We start from the raw sequence: 16,247 nt of genomic DNA, 5'->3' as shown, positions 1-16,247 counted from the left end.
TTTTAAAATTCCTTTTCTGACTTGTTATTCTGACATACTTTACGATAACCTAAGTCAATAGTTTAATACAAAAATGTCCCTTTGGTTATATGTTTTGAATTTGGTTATATGTTCTGCATTTAAAAACACATAGAGGATTTTTACTTCCAGCAGCTTGGCAGTGAAAGAATAAGTAGACTCTTTAGGAGCCAAAATCAAGTTTGGGAAGTATTGCTAGGTGGTATCTATTTCATAGTTTATGTTTGTTTGTTTCTGAGACAAGGTCTCACTCTGTCGCCCAGGCTGGAGTGCAGTCACACAATCACGGCTCACTGCAGCTTTGACCTCCTGGGCTCAAGTGACCCTCCCACCTCAGCCTCCCAAGTAGCTGAGACTAAAGGCACACAGCACCACACCCGGCTAAGAGACGGGGTTTCATCATGATGGCCAGGCTGTCCTCGAACTCCTGAGCTCAAGTGGTGCTTACGCCTCGGCCTCCCAAAGTGCTGGGATTACACACGTGTGAACCACCACACCTGGCATATTTCATAGTTTTGAGAGTTTGAATTCTAATCTCGGGACTTTTGTGGTAACTTATTTAGAATATTCTAGAAATATACTGATATTTGTATGAGTAAAAATTTATTCAGACACAAATTATTAATACTGCAAGAAAAATGTCTGCTAGGTCTGTATATATTCATTTTTCTCTTTATTAAAAAACAATTTCCAATTTGAATAGAACAATTTTGCTATGTTTAATAGTCCCAGGACAGATTTGTTTTAAGGTAATAATCTTTGAATCCTTGTCCTTCTTGTATACTGGATTGGTTTAAATTATTGGTCTTATCAATGGTTTTTAATAGCCTACTTTAATATATGTAAAAAGTAATAATTAGTATGTTACAGTTTGGTGACATTTTCAGGCCAAAATTCACATATTTTCTTGCTTACAGAACAGAAATTGGGAAAATAGATGTAGTTATCATTTGATAATATATTTAAACTTTATCCTGTTTCAGGATCTGAAAACTTTGTAACAGTTATATGTTGTACTTCTAAGACTTAGATTTGTTTTCCTTCTTGTGTCTTTCTTTTTTGCAGTAATATTTTTATTTTCCTATCATCATGTCCTCATTTTTTTTCCCTCTCTTCTCTTTCCCTGTTAATTTTGAAAGTTTTGCTGCCTACATGTTTGAAAACTTCTAATTTGCCTCTCTTCCCTCAGTGCCAGCAGGTTTATTTTTTGTTTTGCAAGCCAGCTCTGCCTCCTTACAGTATGACATCTGATGCTGGAGGGTCGCACTTTCAAAAATGAGTCAGCTGGTACATGGGGTTATCATCAGTTTTTAGCTCTTCTGTCTGGGAGATACAAGTTTGGAAGCAATCTTGGGGTACTTACCCACAAGGCTGGTGGAGACCAGGTGTGTCACATAGGTGATTTGCTTGCTCCCTGGGGGAGAGGGTGGAGTGAAATTTTTGCATTTGTGTCACTGCCAAGTCACTGCCACCTCCAGCATGCCCCAGTTTTTAGTTCTTATGTAATTTTGTGCAAAATTGAAAATTTAAATATATTGCAAAGAAGATCTAAAATATTTGAGCTGCTGGAGTCTTTTTTTTTTTTTTCTTCTTTTCCATTCTTGTCCTTGGAATCTGAATGAATTTCAGTGACGATAATTTTGAGAGTCTGATGAAGAAAGAAACAGGTTTTTAATTTTTTTGGCTAAGAAATTTAGAAAGCAGGTGTGTGTGTGTGTATGTGACTGATTTTAAAATTCTTTTGTTAAAATTGCTTTAGCAACTTATTAAAGTCTAAATTCGGTGAGAAGTTCACAAATCATGACCTTCTAATGCCAATTTGAAAATTTAGCTTTTGACCTGAAAAACCATTTTTTATTGAGTTTGGGAATTTCTGAGTGTTAGAAATCAGTATTATGTTGACTCACCCTACAACATTCATTGTTGCTGATGCTGTTTATAAAAGTGAATAGGGTGACAGGAAATTATTTTTAACAACATGGTAGAGATAGGGAAATACTGATTCATGTCTCCCAAAATGAAAATGAAAGGCCTCTTAGTGACTTAGAATTTTAAATATTTCTACATAAGAGAGCAGTAGTATATTTAGAAATAAAGTAACTGGCAACTATTTAAAAATGAAGTTAATTCATGGCTATCCAGTGCAAAAGTTTACCTCAGGTGATAAACTTTTGACAGGTAATACATACGGTCAATGGTCAATTGTGTTTTTAGGGAAACTTAATTTCACTGTTAGACCAAGATCATCATTGGAATGTTGTATCTGATTTAAGTGTCTTTAAACTTTCCAAGGTATTAGATATAGTTTGAATTTTCTAGAGTAGTGGTTGGCATATTTGTTCTTAAAGGGCCAGAAAATAAATATTTTAGGCTTTATGGGCCATGTGGTTTCTGCTATGAATCCTCAGCTGTTCTTTTAGTGTGAAAGCAGCCATAGACAATACCTAAATGAATGAGTATGGCTGCATCCCAATAAAACGTCATTTACAAAACTGCATGGCTGGCCTAAGCTTCAGCCTGTCTGCCTAGGGAGTAGTTTACTGAGCCACTAATCTAAAGTTTAATACTATGAGTGAATACCAGTGAGTGCGTTTGTTAATGTGGCTAACCAGTACTTGGCTATAGGACGTTTTATAGTTGTGTGTTTTATTACACATACTTGACTTTGTGAATAATTATGGCTTATAATGGCTAGTGGGTTGGTATCTATGTATAGTTTTTACAGTTTTCCTTAAAAAAATTCATTTTTTTAATAGTCCAACCCTTAAAATAAATAAATGTGTTGTATGGCAACCTGATCTTACCACTTTTTTTATGTTGACGTCTTTATTTTTAAAACTGTTTAGTGCTGAAATCTTGCTTACAAATTTATCTTCCTAAGTAATATGTCTGCTTTTTTTTGGAATATGGAATATTTTGCTAACTGTTTGTCAATTGCATTTTACAGATCACCAGGAGAACCTCAGTCTGACGACATTGAAGCTAGCCGAATGTAAGTGGTTGAGACTCTGGTGTCTTTTAAGTTGCCCTGGACTGCTTTAAATGATGTCACATTATTTGGAAATTATTTCTGGCTAAAAGAAAGGAATGATTTAGCAGTAAATTGGGAGATAGGAACATATTTGCTTTTTCTCCTACCAGATACTGCTAAACCTTGGTAACATTTCACTAGATTTCTACCACTAGATAGATAATTGCACACACCTGAATTCTTATGTCTTTTTGCTTCCCTGGTAGTAGTTGTAGGAAAATAGAGAGATTGAAGAAAGAGTTGAGTTTAACAATCTCAGTGCCTGCCATGTTTAAGGCATCAGGTACTATGTTATGGATACAGAGATGCACAATTATTAGTTTTCACACTGTAGAAATTTATATTATACTCTGAGTAAAAGATGCAGAAACAAATAATTTTAGTCACTGAGGTAGAATGGTATCCAGAATACAGTAGTAACATAAAGGAGTACTGGAGTACCCAGGTATGCAATAGGAATCTAGTATAGATGGCAGGGAAGTAACCATGGCAACGGAATGCTGAATTCAGTCTTGAAATGTGACTGAGAATTAGGCAGCTAGAAGCATGACCAGGTTATTCTAGGCAGAAGTATGAGCCAAAGTTCAGAAGCAGCATAGGGAGTAGGGGCCAATAGGCAGTTGAAGACTTTTAGATCATAAACTGGCTGAGAGGTAGGAAAATGAAGGAGATAGCACATGATAGAAAGGTATTTCGGAGTCAGTGAAGAATCTGCTCGGTAGGTAGGTAGTAATTTTGTCAGACATATATTTTTAATAACCTTGCAAGGGAGAAAGGATTGAAGAGAAATATGTTGGTGGTCGTAAAGACTAAAGATAACAGAGGTGGTAATTATCAAAGTTTTCAAGGTAGTAGGGGTTGGAATGAAAAATAAAGGTGTATCTCTCATGCAGGTAATATAAAAAAATACTTATACAGTGATTTGCCTTGCATAAGAGGAAAGATGCCCATCCAATGAAATTAGAGCAAGGAGGTATAAAGATGGATATGTGATGTTAATTATAATTGTGGGTGAGGATGGAAAAGTCAAGATTTTCTCACTGAAAATAGTGGAACCCTATTTAAATGCTAGTGTATATTGTGAATCTGCAAGAAACGATTATAAAATGTATTTCTCAAATTTATGTGACCAACCATGTGACTTTTCAGTTTTTAAAACTGTAGGAAAATACACATAGTGTAAAATTTTCCATTTCACCATTTTTAAGTATTTGGTTCAGTGGTATTACGTACATTAATTCTGTTGCACAGTCACCATTCGAGCTCTCTGTTTTGCAAAACTGAAACTCTATACCCATTAAACAATAATTCCTCATTTCCTTATCTTCATAGCCTCTGGCAACCATTATTCTACTTTGTGTGAAGTGGATGAAAGGTTATTGAGAGTCTTGTCTGGCTGGCTACCTGAAATCAGAAACCATATCAGACTAGGAGAATCTCATACCACTGAGTGGCTAGTTAAGATTAAAGACCTTACCACATTTGAAATTTAAAGACTTCTCCAACAGCCCGAAGATTATGCATGGTATTTTGGGACTGGATATTAGCAGGGCTGATGGAACAGAATCACCAGTGGCATGTACATAGGATGTTAACATTGGAGTACTTGAATTTATATGCTGTTGATGAAGGCCATGGTTGGAAAGATTGGGCTGCCAGACCAAAGTGTTGAGTTGTTTAAAGAAAAGCCTGAGGTCTAGATAACACCAAGATGGCAGACTAGCACCTTTTAGAACCATCAATTTGAACAATTTTCCACACACAAAAATATAAGAGCTAAGAATACCAGATGAGAGATTACCTGAATGTGGCACAGAAATAAGAAAAGCCATATTGAAGAGGTTAGGAAGGACTGTTTTACATTACTTGCATCACACCTCCCTCAATCCCTGACCGCCCAGCTTGCAGAGAAATACTGCCCACCTGGGGGAAGGAGTGGAAGTGTATGCCAGACTTACACCGTAACATTGAGCTTGCCCCTGTAAAACTCAGTGCTAGGCAAGGCCCCCATGGCTCCAGACTCCAGACCAATACCCAGAAACTGAGCCTACAGGCCCACCCCAGCACCAGGCTAGATTCCACAGCCCTAGGCTCCAAGCCTGCCTAGTGCTAGGTTAGTCCCTGCAGCCTTGCCCTCTGGATCGGACCCTGTGGCCTCACGTCCCTGCAGAACAAGGGTCCAGGCCAGTCTCTGTAGACTGAGTAGTGGACCAGCCCCTTGTGTTCCAAGTTCTAGACCACCACCCACCTACCCAGCCTTCATACTGGGTCCTTTCAGACCTAAGATTCAGGCTCACCCTAGTAGACCCAGATGCCAGGCTAGCACCAGTGTACCAAGGCTCCAGGACCTACCCTGAAGACCCAGACTCCATGTCGGCCCCTGTGGACTCAGGCTACATAATCTCTGGACACGCTGACTGGTGAATGGCTTTCCCGGATAAAGGCACTCTGCAAAGACTGAACAAGTCTCAACTTACTTAAAATGTGCAGGTGCCAACACATGACTACAACGATCAAGAACAGTCAGAGAAACGTGACACTAGTCAAAGGAACCAAATAAGGCACCTGTAACCAACCCTAAAGAAATGGAGATATATGAACTGCCTGACAGAGAATGCAAAGTAATTGTTTAAGAAAGCTCAGTGAATTTCAAGAAAATGCAGAGAAACAATTCAACAAAATCAGGAAAACGACAATCAAAATGAGAAATTAATACCGAGATTGAAATTATTTTTTAAAAATCAAATTCTGAAGCTGAAAATGTAGTAAATGGAATGAAAAATGCAAAAGAGCATTGAAAGCAGACTTTAGCAAGCAGACAAAAAAATCTGGACTGAAAAGACAGGTTATTTGAAAATATACAGACAGTAGAATGAAGCTTTCTGCTTGTGGCAGAAAACGCCACAGCATCAAGTAGATAAATATTGAGTTATAAGAGTTCAAAAAGAGAGACAAAGTAACAGAAAGCCTATTTAAAGAAATAACAATGAGGAAGATGTAGAGTATAGTAAGGACAAAGATCTCCAGATTCAATTTGAACAAGAACACCAAAACATCACACTATCAAAAACTAAAGTCAGAGAGGACCCTGAAATGAGCAGGAGAAAAGAAGCAAATCATAGATAAGGGGATTCCAATAAAGGCAGCCACTGACTGCTCAGCAGAAACGTTGTAGGCCAGGAGAGGGTGTGATGATACCCTCAACATGCTGAGGAAAAATAAACTGTCAATCAAGAATATTTTACTTGGCAAAACTGTCCTTCCGAAATGAGGGGTAAATAAAGATTTTATCAGAAAAGAAAGCAGAGGGAGTTAAGTTTATCACCCCCTAGGCCTGTCTTTTTTTCTTAAATATCTTGCCTCCTCCCCCATCCTATTTTTGTAAGAAATACCAAAGAGAGTTCTTAAACCTGAAAGAAAAGGATGCTTATAAGTTTAAAATTCACTGTGTATAAGTAAATACACAGATTTAGAATATTCTGATTCTGTATTGGTGTGGAAATCACTCATATCTTTAGTATGATGTAAAATGTAAAAGTGATTCAAAATATTAATAGCTGTGATAATTTGTTAGCAGATACACAGTATAAGATATATATGTGACATCAAAAATGTAAAATATGTGTGTAGAGGGGGAAATACGTAGGTTTTAATGCAATCACAGTTATGTTGTTATTATCTTAAAATAGCCTGTTATACTAAGACATTCTATGTGTAAACTTCATGGTAACCACAAAGCAACCTATGGTAGATACTAAAGAGATAAAAAGGAAGGAAGCAAATCATACCACTGGACAAAATTATTTGAAAGCAAGACAGCAAGGATGAAGAAAGGAACAATGTATCTACAAAACAACCAGAAAACAATTTAAAAAATGGCAAGTACTAAGTCCATACCTACCAGTAATTACCTGCAATGTAAATGGATTAAATTCTCCAATCAAAACACACAGAACAGCGGAATTCAAGATTATAAAACTAGACCCAACTATATGTTGCCTACAGGATTCTCACTTCACTTTTAAGGACACATCATTTGACAATAAAAGGATGAAGAAAAAGATTCCATGCAAACAAAAACCAAGAGAGCAGAGATTACTATACTTACATCAGGTAAAACAGGCATAAAGGAAAACAAATACCATAAAATAAGACAAGGTCCTTATAATGAGGAGGAAGTCAATTTATCAAGAGGGTATAACCATTGTAATTATATCTGCACCCAACATCAGAGCACCTAAATACGTAAAAGTAAACATAATAGACCTGAATGGGGAGATAGAATGTAGTACAGTAACAGGAGTCTTTGTGCCCACTTTCCGAATGGACAGATCATCCAGAATGAAAATCACTATAGAAACAGAATATTTAAACTGCACTAAAATTCAAATGGACCTAACAGACACACACAGAATATTCTATCCAGCAATGACAGAATACACATTCTTCTCACACACACAAACAAAAATGGAAAGACAGCATATCAAACTATGAGATGTAGCAAAAACAATGCTAAGAGGGACATTTATACCAATCAATGCCTATATGGAAGAAAAAAGAAAGGGCTCCAGTAGACAACCTAGTGTTACACCTGAAGTAAATAAAGAAGATCAAACTAAGCCTAAAATTAGTAAATAGAAGGTAATAATAAAGGTGAGAACAGAAATAGAGATTAGAAAAGCAATAGAAAAGATTTAAAAAAAAAATGGGAGTTGTGGGGGTTTTTTGACAAAAGCAACAACTTTTTAGACTAAAAAAGAGTTGACTCAAGTTAAATCAGAAATGAAAGAGGACCCATTGCAGCTGATACCAGAGAAATACAAGAAATAAAAGGATCATAAGAGACTGAACACTTATATGCCAACAAATTCATTACTGTAGAAGGAATGGAAAAATTCCTAGACATATGCAACTTGCCCAGGCCTTATCATGAAGAAATTAAAAATTTGAATAGTCCAGTGACAAATAAAGATTGTATCAGTCATAAAAAATTCTCCCACCAAAGGAAGCCCAAGACTTGATGGCTTTACTGCTGAATTCTAGCACACATTTAAAGGGGAACTAGTACAAATTATCCTTAAGCTTTTATAAGAAATTTAGGAAGAGAGAATATTTTCAAACTCATTTCAGGAGATGAGCATTACCCAGATACCAAAGCCAGACAAGAACTCTCCAAGAAAATTACAGACCAGTATTCTTAATTTAGATGCAGAAATGCTGAGGAAAATAATAACTAAATTCAACAGTGTATTAAAAGGATCATTTACTGTGATCGTATGGGACTTGCCTCAAGGGCACATGATTGAGGTAAGGGCACAGGATTCAACAGACTTGAATCCATAAAACGTGATACACCACATTAACAGAACAAGGACCAAAACCATATGATCATCTCATTAGATGCAGAAAAAGCATTTGACAGAATTCAGCATTCTCTCATACTAAAAACTCTCATAAATTAAATATAGAAGGAATGTACCTTTACAAAATAAAGGCCGTGTATGACAAACCCACTGCTAGCATTATACTGAATGTCGAAAAGTTGAAAGCTTTTCTTTTGACATCAGGAAGAAAACGAGAGTGCCCACTCTTCCTATTTCTATTCAACACAGTACTGGAAGTCCTTGTAAGAGTAATTAGGCAGGAGAAAGAAAAGGAAGACATCGTTGTCCATGTTTGAAAATGACATGATCTTGTATATAGAAAACCCTAAAGGCTTTACCAGAGAACTGTTAGAACTGATAAACAAATTCAGTAAAGTTGTAATATACAAAATCAAGATACAAAAATCAGTAGAATTTCTGTACGCTAATGACAAATTATCTAAAAGAGATATCAAGAAAACAATTCCATTTATAATAAATAGGTACCAAAAACAAAAAATGCAGTGGCTCCCAGTATCAGTGGTTCTGCATTTGCAAATTGAACCAACTTTTGGATGAAAATATTTGAGAAAAAAATACAATAAAAAAGGCTGTTTTCTTACGCAGTCAGAAAACTACAGTATAGCAACTAGTTACATAGTATTTACATTGTATTAGGTACTAAGTAATGATTTAAAATATATAAGAGGATATGCATAGATTGTATGCAAGTACTGTACCATTTTATATAAGGGACTTGAGCATCTATGGATTTTGGTATCTATGGGAGATCCTGGAACCAGTATCCCGTTGATATCGAGGGATGATTGTACTTAGAAATAACTTTAACCAAAGAGTTGAAAACTGTGTAACACTGATTAAGGAAACTGAAGAAGACACAAATAAATGGAAAGTTACCCTATGTTTATGGGTTGGAGGAATTAATATTGTAAATGTTTTTATTATCCAAAGCAATCTGTAGTTTTCATGCAATCTTTACCAAATTTCCAATGTTATATTTCACAGAACTAGAAAAGAGTACTAAAATTTATATGGAACCACATAAGATCCTAAATAGCCAAAGCTATCATGAGTAAAAAGAACAAAGCTGGAGACACTACACTGTCTGATTTCAAAATACAGTACGTAGCTACAGTGATTATAACAGCATGGTAGTCACATAGAAATAGACACGGAGGCCGGGCGCAGTAGCTGACACATGTATTCCAGCATTCTGGGAGGCTGAGGCAGAAGGATTACTTGAAGCCAACAAAAATAAAAATTGATGAATGAGATCACATCAAACCGAAAAGCTTCTGCATGGCAAAAAGAAAACATCTACAGAAGGAAAAGACAGCACACAGAATGGAAGATAGTATTTGCAAGCCATGTATCTGGTAAGGGGTTAATATGCAAAATATATAAGGAACTCAAACATCTCAATAGTAAGAAAGGAGCTCAGTTAAGAAATGGGCAAAGGATTTGAATAGACATTTCTCAAAATAAGACATACAACCAGCCAACAGGTAAATGAAAAAAATGTTCAGCATCAGTCATCAGGGAAATGCAAGTTAAAAACCACAGTGAACTACATCACTTTATACCTATTAGAATGTCTGTTAACAAAAGTGCGATGAGGATTTGGAGACAAGAGATACCTTACACATGGGAATGTAAATTAGTACAGCATTTATGGAAAATAGCATGAAGGTTCCTCAGAAATCAAAAATAGTACTACCATATGATTCAGCAGTCACGCTTGGATATATATATGAAAGAAAATGAAATCAGTATGTTGAAGAGATCTATGCTGTCATGTTCCTTTCAGTATTTGCAATACCTGAGATACAGCATCAACCTAAGTGTTTATGAGTAAAGAAAATGTGGTATGTATACACAATGGAATATTCTTCAGCCATAAAAAAGAAGGAAATGTCATCCCCTCCAGGGATGAACCTGGAGGGCATTGTGTAAAGTAAAATAAGCCAGGCACAGAAAGGCAAATACTACATCTCTCTCAAATGTGAAATCTTCACTCAGAGGTGTAAAATGGTGGTTAGCAGGGCTGTGGGTGGGTGGACTGGGTTACGGAGATGTTGGTCAGAGGACCAACATACAGAAAATTCTAGAAAAAATCTAGAAAATCCACTAGGGTTTCTAGAGACTCATAGGCTGTCCTCCATCTTCATCTTTCAACTCATTCTTTCTGGACGAAGTTAAGAGGATTAGTCAAGTTTACAATGGAAGAGGATAGATGCAGCTTGCATTTGGTAGTAAAAAGATTCAAAGATGAATGTGTGAGGCATGATTATTTGTTACAAGTTCCCAGGTAACACTCTGGCATTCAGTCCTTATTGAATTAAGCAAGGTTTCATACTGTTTGACTTGACTGTGTTAGAGTACAGTACCAGGAAATTAGACCTACCGTAATGTCTCCATAGAGCTGTGTAAGTTTCTAGCCATAATTAGTATGGGAATATACCTCTGAACCTTCAAGGCTGCCATCATTTCTCACATTCCTATATCTAGAAACCATAGCAAGGCAGCACTTTCAGTAAGGTGAGTAATACTAATATTTTAATAGTATCTGTCCTCATTTACAAAATAGGTAATGAAGGATTCTTGGTTTTACCTAAGAACTAACTGTCCATTAATGGCAACATCCCACATTTGTTGAAGCATGATTTGTTTTTTTTTTTTTGGTACTTTGACATGCATTTGTATATTTCAATTTAAGGAACGCCTAGAGTGCATCTTAAATAATAATTTATATACACTTAAAGAATACTCCTGTTTGTTTTTAGGAATTCTTAGTGTGGCCTATTTCCTAGATGTAGATGAGCATAGTAAAAAAAAAAAAAAAAAATTAACACTCCTGTTCTAAGCAAAAAATTTTAACAACTGGATACCATTTTGTAGTTAAGCCTAGAAACTAATGCAATAAGCTAGATCTTTTTATTTATTTCTGTTTATTTTACCTGTATTTTTTTTGTTTTGTTTTGTTTACATGTTTGAGACAGTGTCTTGCTCTATCATAAGTGACAGAGCTGGAATGTAGTAGTGTGATCAGAGCTCAAACACAACTTTGAACTCCTGGGCTCAAGTGATCCTCATGCCTCAGCCTCCTGACTAGCTAGGACTACAGGCACATGCCACCATGCCAGGCTAAAACATTAATTTTTTTTCCCCCATTTTTGTAGAGACAAGGTCTCACTCTGTTCCTCAGGCTGGTCTTGAACTCTTGGCCTCACAAAGTGCTGGGATTACAGACATGACCTCCCATGCCTGGCCATGGATTTTGTTTATAAATGCCATGTTGTAGAATCTCTTTGTATGTATTAATTTAGACACCTTAGTTTTCTTAATGATTTCATATCAGTTTTTCAGTAATTTCAGATTTTTTATGTTTGATAATTACTCTTTACCTCTAACATCTAACACGAAGGCTGTGTTTTCAGGTGTATAAATGGAGCCGGGGCAAATACAGCAAGTGATTTATGGTTCAGTAAAGCAAGGCAGTTTTTTTTTTTTTTTTTTTTTTTTGAGTCGGAGTTTCGCTCTTGTTACCCAGGCTGGAGTGCAATGGCGCGATCTCGGCTCACCGCAACCTCCGCCTCCTGGGTTCAGGCAATTCTCCTGCCTCAGCCTCCTGAGTAGCTGGGATTACAGGCACGCGCCACCATGCCCAGCTAATTTTTTGTAGTTTTAGTAGAGACGGGGTTTCACCGCGTTGACCAGGATGGTCTCGATCTCTTGACCTCGTGATCCACCCGCCTCGGCCTCCCAAAGTGCTGGGATTACAGGCTTGAGCCACCGCGCCCGGCCCAGCAAGGCAGTTTTAATAAATGCTCAGTTTACTATAAATATCAGAAATGCCCAGGACCCAGTCCTGGGGATATTTTTGTTCTTTCTAGATTACAGCTTTATCTTTTACACTTTGATAGCTCTCCTGTTTCCATCGGCAACTCTTGCCCTCTGAACTGTTGACTCGTTTATCCAGCAGTTAATTCTGATTCTCAAACTTAACATGTCCAAAGTGGAGCTCCTGATTTTCATCCTCCCAAACCTACCTCTCTCATAATCTTTTGCCATCTCAGTCAGTAACAGCTCTTTTTCCCTCATGTGCAGCCCAAAGCCTTAGAAGCATCTTTTATCTAAGTCATATACTCAAATTACTGGTAAATCTTGTTGGCTACACCTTCAAAATATCTACAATTCATGGGTTTTTTTTTTTTTTTTTTTTTTCCCTCAAACCATTGTTTACTCTGTTTAAAGGCATCCATCATCTTTTGTCAAAAGAAAGAAATTGTTTCCTAGTAGCTCTTGCGCTTTACAGTGTGTTCTCTAGTAGAAGCCAGAATGATCTTTTTAAAATCTGAGTTAAACCATGTTATTATGCTCAGAACCTTTCAGAGGCTTCCCATCCGATGCTCTTACAGTAAAATCTGGAGATTTGCATGCCCTGTACAAACTGGCTTCCTTTCACTTCGGTGATATCTCTACCTCACTTGCTCATCTCTGTTTAAAGTTGCTGTGTCTTAAAACTTAGAACTATTGTGTGTGACCCTTCTCTGTGATAATCCATTTGGCTTCCTTCCTCACTTGATTCAGAGAGAGCTCTCTGCTCAAATGATGCTTTTCCTGACCAGCTGCATCAAAGAATGATCATGTTCAGTCTTCTGTATTCCCCTTACCTTGCTGCATTTTCTTCATGGGATTTAATGTCATTTGACTTCTCGCATATTGATTTATTTGTTGTTTTGCTCCTTTACCACTAGAATGGAAGCCTAATGACAGTGTCTGGCATACAGAATGAAGCTAGTCAATTTGTACAAAGTGTCTGTTTCTGCCTTTTAAATGTAGGAAGAATTTTTTAGGATTAATTTATGTATATATAAACTGATAAATATATACACAGCCTATAGAATGACGGTAATAACACCTATCATCTTTTTGAGCATTTACCACATAGCAAACCATTATGCACCATCTCGAATTTGTTAGGAGAGCTGAGTAGACCATGGAAATATGGCTTGGATGCTTTCATTTCCTATATGACTTCTCACTTTTGTGTGCTTCATATCTATAAGCATTTATGGATCAAGTAACATTTTGAAATATTTTGTGAAGTAAAAGAAGTCTCTTTAATCAAATAGGTGGTTCTTATATTTTCAGAAGCCTTTCCTGTAGGTTCTGATATCATATTGAGAAAGTCCTTTTGTATGCTTCCGACATACTCAAGAAACCAGGAGGTATTCTGACATCTATTTCCCTTCAAGGTCGAATAACTAGAGAAAGGCAGGTTTAATTGACATTGTTATCAAGACAGTATCAGAAGAGAAACTGAAAACTCTCTACTGAGTATCTGTAGTTTGTTACAAGTTTCTGGGTTATATGCCTCAGCTTCCCATTTAATTAATAGGCAGTTATAATAACATATAATAGAATAGGTACTGGTTGCTGTAAGACCACAGAGGAAGAATACCTAATCATCTTAAAAGCGATTGGGAATAACTAAGGATCATAGTGTTCTAGACAGGAAGAATAACTTTTCTAACACCTGGAATCAGAAAAGACAGAGCAAGACCACTGAATTGTGGGAAGTTCCGTGATGCTGTAATATAGAGTTAGCTGATGGGAGAAGGAGTGGAAAATGCATTTGGATGTAGAAAGCCAGGACCACGTTAAGGGCCTTTGCTTTCTTCTGACAGACACAGGAGCCCATGAAAGGCATCAGGCATGGAAGTGACACGAGTCACAATCTGTCCCCTTTTCTACCACACAAAGCATCATATAAACTTAAACCTTTTGTGTAGTTCTTCTAGTTCACAGGAGGGATAGTTGAATGGATGAATTGCTTCTGGCTGAATCTTCTCAAAGTAGAATGAGCAAAACATGGCTGTTAACGAGATTATCTTAGGAAAGATTTTTGTAATCGTGTGAATTTTGAATTTATTTATGTCTTAATTATTCCCAAGAGATTTTTGGAAACATTAATGAGAATAGTTTACCTTTAGTATGAAGAATTTCTTGTCAGCTATAAATGAGGGTCAAAGCCAAGAGAGATCAATGAAAATAAAAGGGATGCTATTTCCCCAAATTCGCAGAACTTTTTGATTCGCCAAGTTCTGTCTTTAACTACTGTCTCCTTAACATAATTAAGTATTCAGTGACATAATATAAATAAATCACTTACTAAATGCTGATGAAGGCTTGTTTTTATTAACAGCTCAGCTTGTAGCATATCTTATTGCCCATACCAGAAACCCTACCCATTATCTCTAGATCTTCCAGCTTATGTACCTCTTACAAACTACATACTTTAAATATTTCCTGGGTCAGTTTCATCTTTTTTTTTTTCCTTGCTACTACTACATTCTTTGTCTGAATTTATTACGATAGTCATGACCTAACTGTATTGCTTGCCTCCAGTTTTGCCCACTTTGGTCCCAGTTATTAAAAAGGCAAATTGTATTAGTTACCTGCTTAAAACCCTTCAGTGACTCCTGCTGTTTTTGTTCTTATCTAATGGTTCATGAATATAGTGGTTTATGAATCTTTTGGAAGAGTGCATGTGCACTCCTTAAGTGTGCATGTATTTTTATGGGGAGAAGGTCTTTAGCTTGTATTAGATTGTTCCTCTTTTGGCTAAAAAGAGGACTTATGGCTAGTGAGGTCTTCCATGATCTGGCTTCTCTCTGCCTCTCCATTTTCATATTTTTGAACCTTTCTTAAACTTCAGGCTCTTGAAGTGCTTAGAATTGTCTTATAATGCCATGTTCTCAGGGCCCTGTGCTTTTACTTATTCATTTTCCTCTATCTGAAACATTCTTCCCCTTAGTGTCATCAGCTCCTAGTCATCTTTTGTGATTCACCTCTGCTAAGTTGCCTCTCTTTTTATTGCTATTCTTCCATAGTCATCTCTGTGATATTGAAATCATGTGGCTTTCTCTTTCTTAAAACATCAAATTCCTTGAAGAGCCCATTTTATATAGTCTGACAAGCAGAATTTATACTGATGTAGATATTTGGAAGTCATTTAGTTATTGCTCAATCCTTCAAAGAAGATGAAACTGTCCAAAGGGAAATTTAGAAGAGAAAGTATCTAATAGCTGATCCCTGGAGAATACAAATGTCTCTAAATTTGGAAGAGAAGTCTCAGTAAAACAGCCAGACAGAAGGGAGGAAACCTTGCAAGAAATAGTGTCCTAGAAGCCCAAAGTCAATAATTTCCAAAAGGTCTATATTTCTTAGGAAGGCCAAGTAAAATAAATAGTGAGAAGTGATGACCTGTCTAGAGCAGATTCTGCATTTCCAGTTACACAAGCTAGGTTACAGGTACAGTAAGCCCTGGACGTGTTCTCCCACACAGTGTTATTCGTGTTCTCTACTGCTGCTTTGAACTATTCCTGTTATTCTCTCAGCGTAAAAATCCCTGCTCCTGTGAAGCTTATGCCTTCTGGTTGTATCATTCTCGATCTGCCTTTAGTGAGCTCTCAGTTTCTTCTCAGTTTTTGAAGACTGCTGCCTGAACTTATTCTTCACTCTATCCCAAGTCTGCTGTCATCTTTATTTATATGATTAACCCCTCACTCCCTAGCATCTCAAATTCCTGTCTATTTTATCTACAATAATGTTCACCTCTGCATCACTGCTGCTTCCCATGTCTACAAGCATGCCAACGCTGTTTTGCCCCGAAACCTTTAGTGAAAACACCTTACCTCAGGTTGCAGTGTTTGAATGCTCTTCTCTATCTTAAACTTGTTTTCTTTCATTGCACCTTTTCGTCCTTCTGTTTGAGACTTGTCTTACAGCTCTTCTGCTATCTTCCAACT

The 16,247-nt window shown here is 36.8% G+C and overlaps 1 protein-coding gene and 1 long non-coding RNA gene across 6 annotated transcripts in view; one reads left to right on the top strand and one right to left on the bottom strand.

The window, feature by feature from the left end:
- UBE3A (ubiquitin protein ligase E3A) overlaps positions 1 to 16,247 on the top strand; it is a 96,760-nt gene that overhangs the window by 33,477 nt on the left and 47,036 nt on the right. For 4 of the 5 annotated variants that reach the window (XM_032260046.1, XM_032260049.1, XM_032260048.1 and 1 more), the window contains one exon: positions 2,966 to 3,010. In XM_032260046.1, the coding sequence (XP_032115937.1) occupies positions 2,966 to 3,010 (45 nt within the window). Of the gene's footprint in view, positions 1 to 1,253; positions 1,404 to 2,965; positions 3,011 to 16,247 lie in introns of those variants that run through there. The other variant, XM_032260047.1, reaches the window with a different exon arrangement.
- On the bottom strand, positions 675 to 16,219 carry LOC116537747. Its single transcript, XR_004263305.1, has 2 exons — positions 16,134 to 16,219; positions 675 to 1,666 (listed from the first exon to the last, which is right to left on the bottom strand). It is a non-coding gene; the product is annotated as an uncharacterized LOC116537747 (long non-coding RNA).

The sequence above is a fragment of the Sapajus apella genome, unplaced genomic scaffold (assembly GCF_009761245.1).
Source record: "Sapajus apella isolate SASKATOON/1434 unplaced genomic scaffold, GSC_monkey_1.0 scaffold113, whole genome shotgun sequence".
Classification (NCBI taxonomy): domain Eukaryota; kingdom Metazoa; phylum Chordata; class Mammalia; order Primates; family Cebidae; genus Sapajus; species Sapajus apella.
The sequence above is the reverse complement of the archived record's forward strand: the minus strand, read 5'-3'. Positions and strand labels throughout refer to the sequence as shown.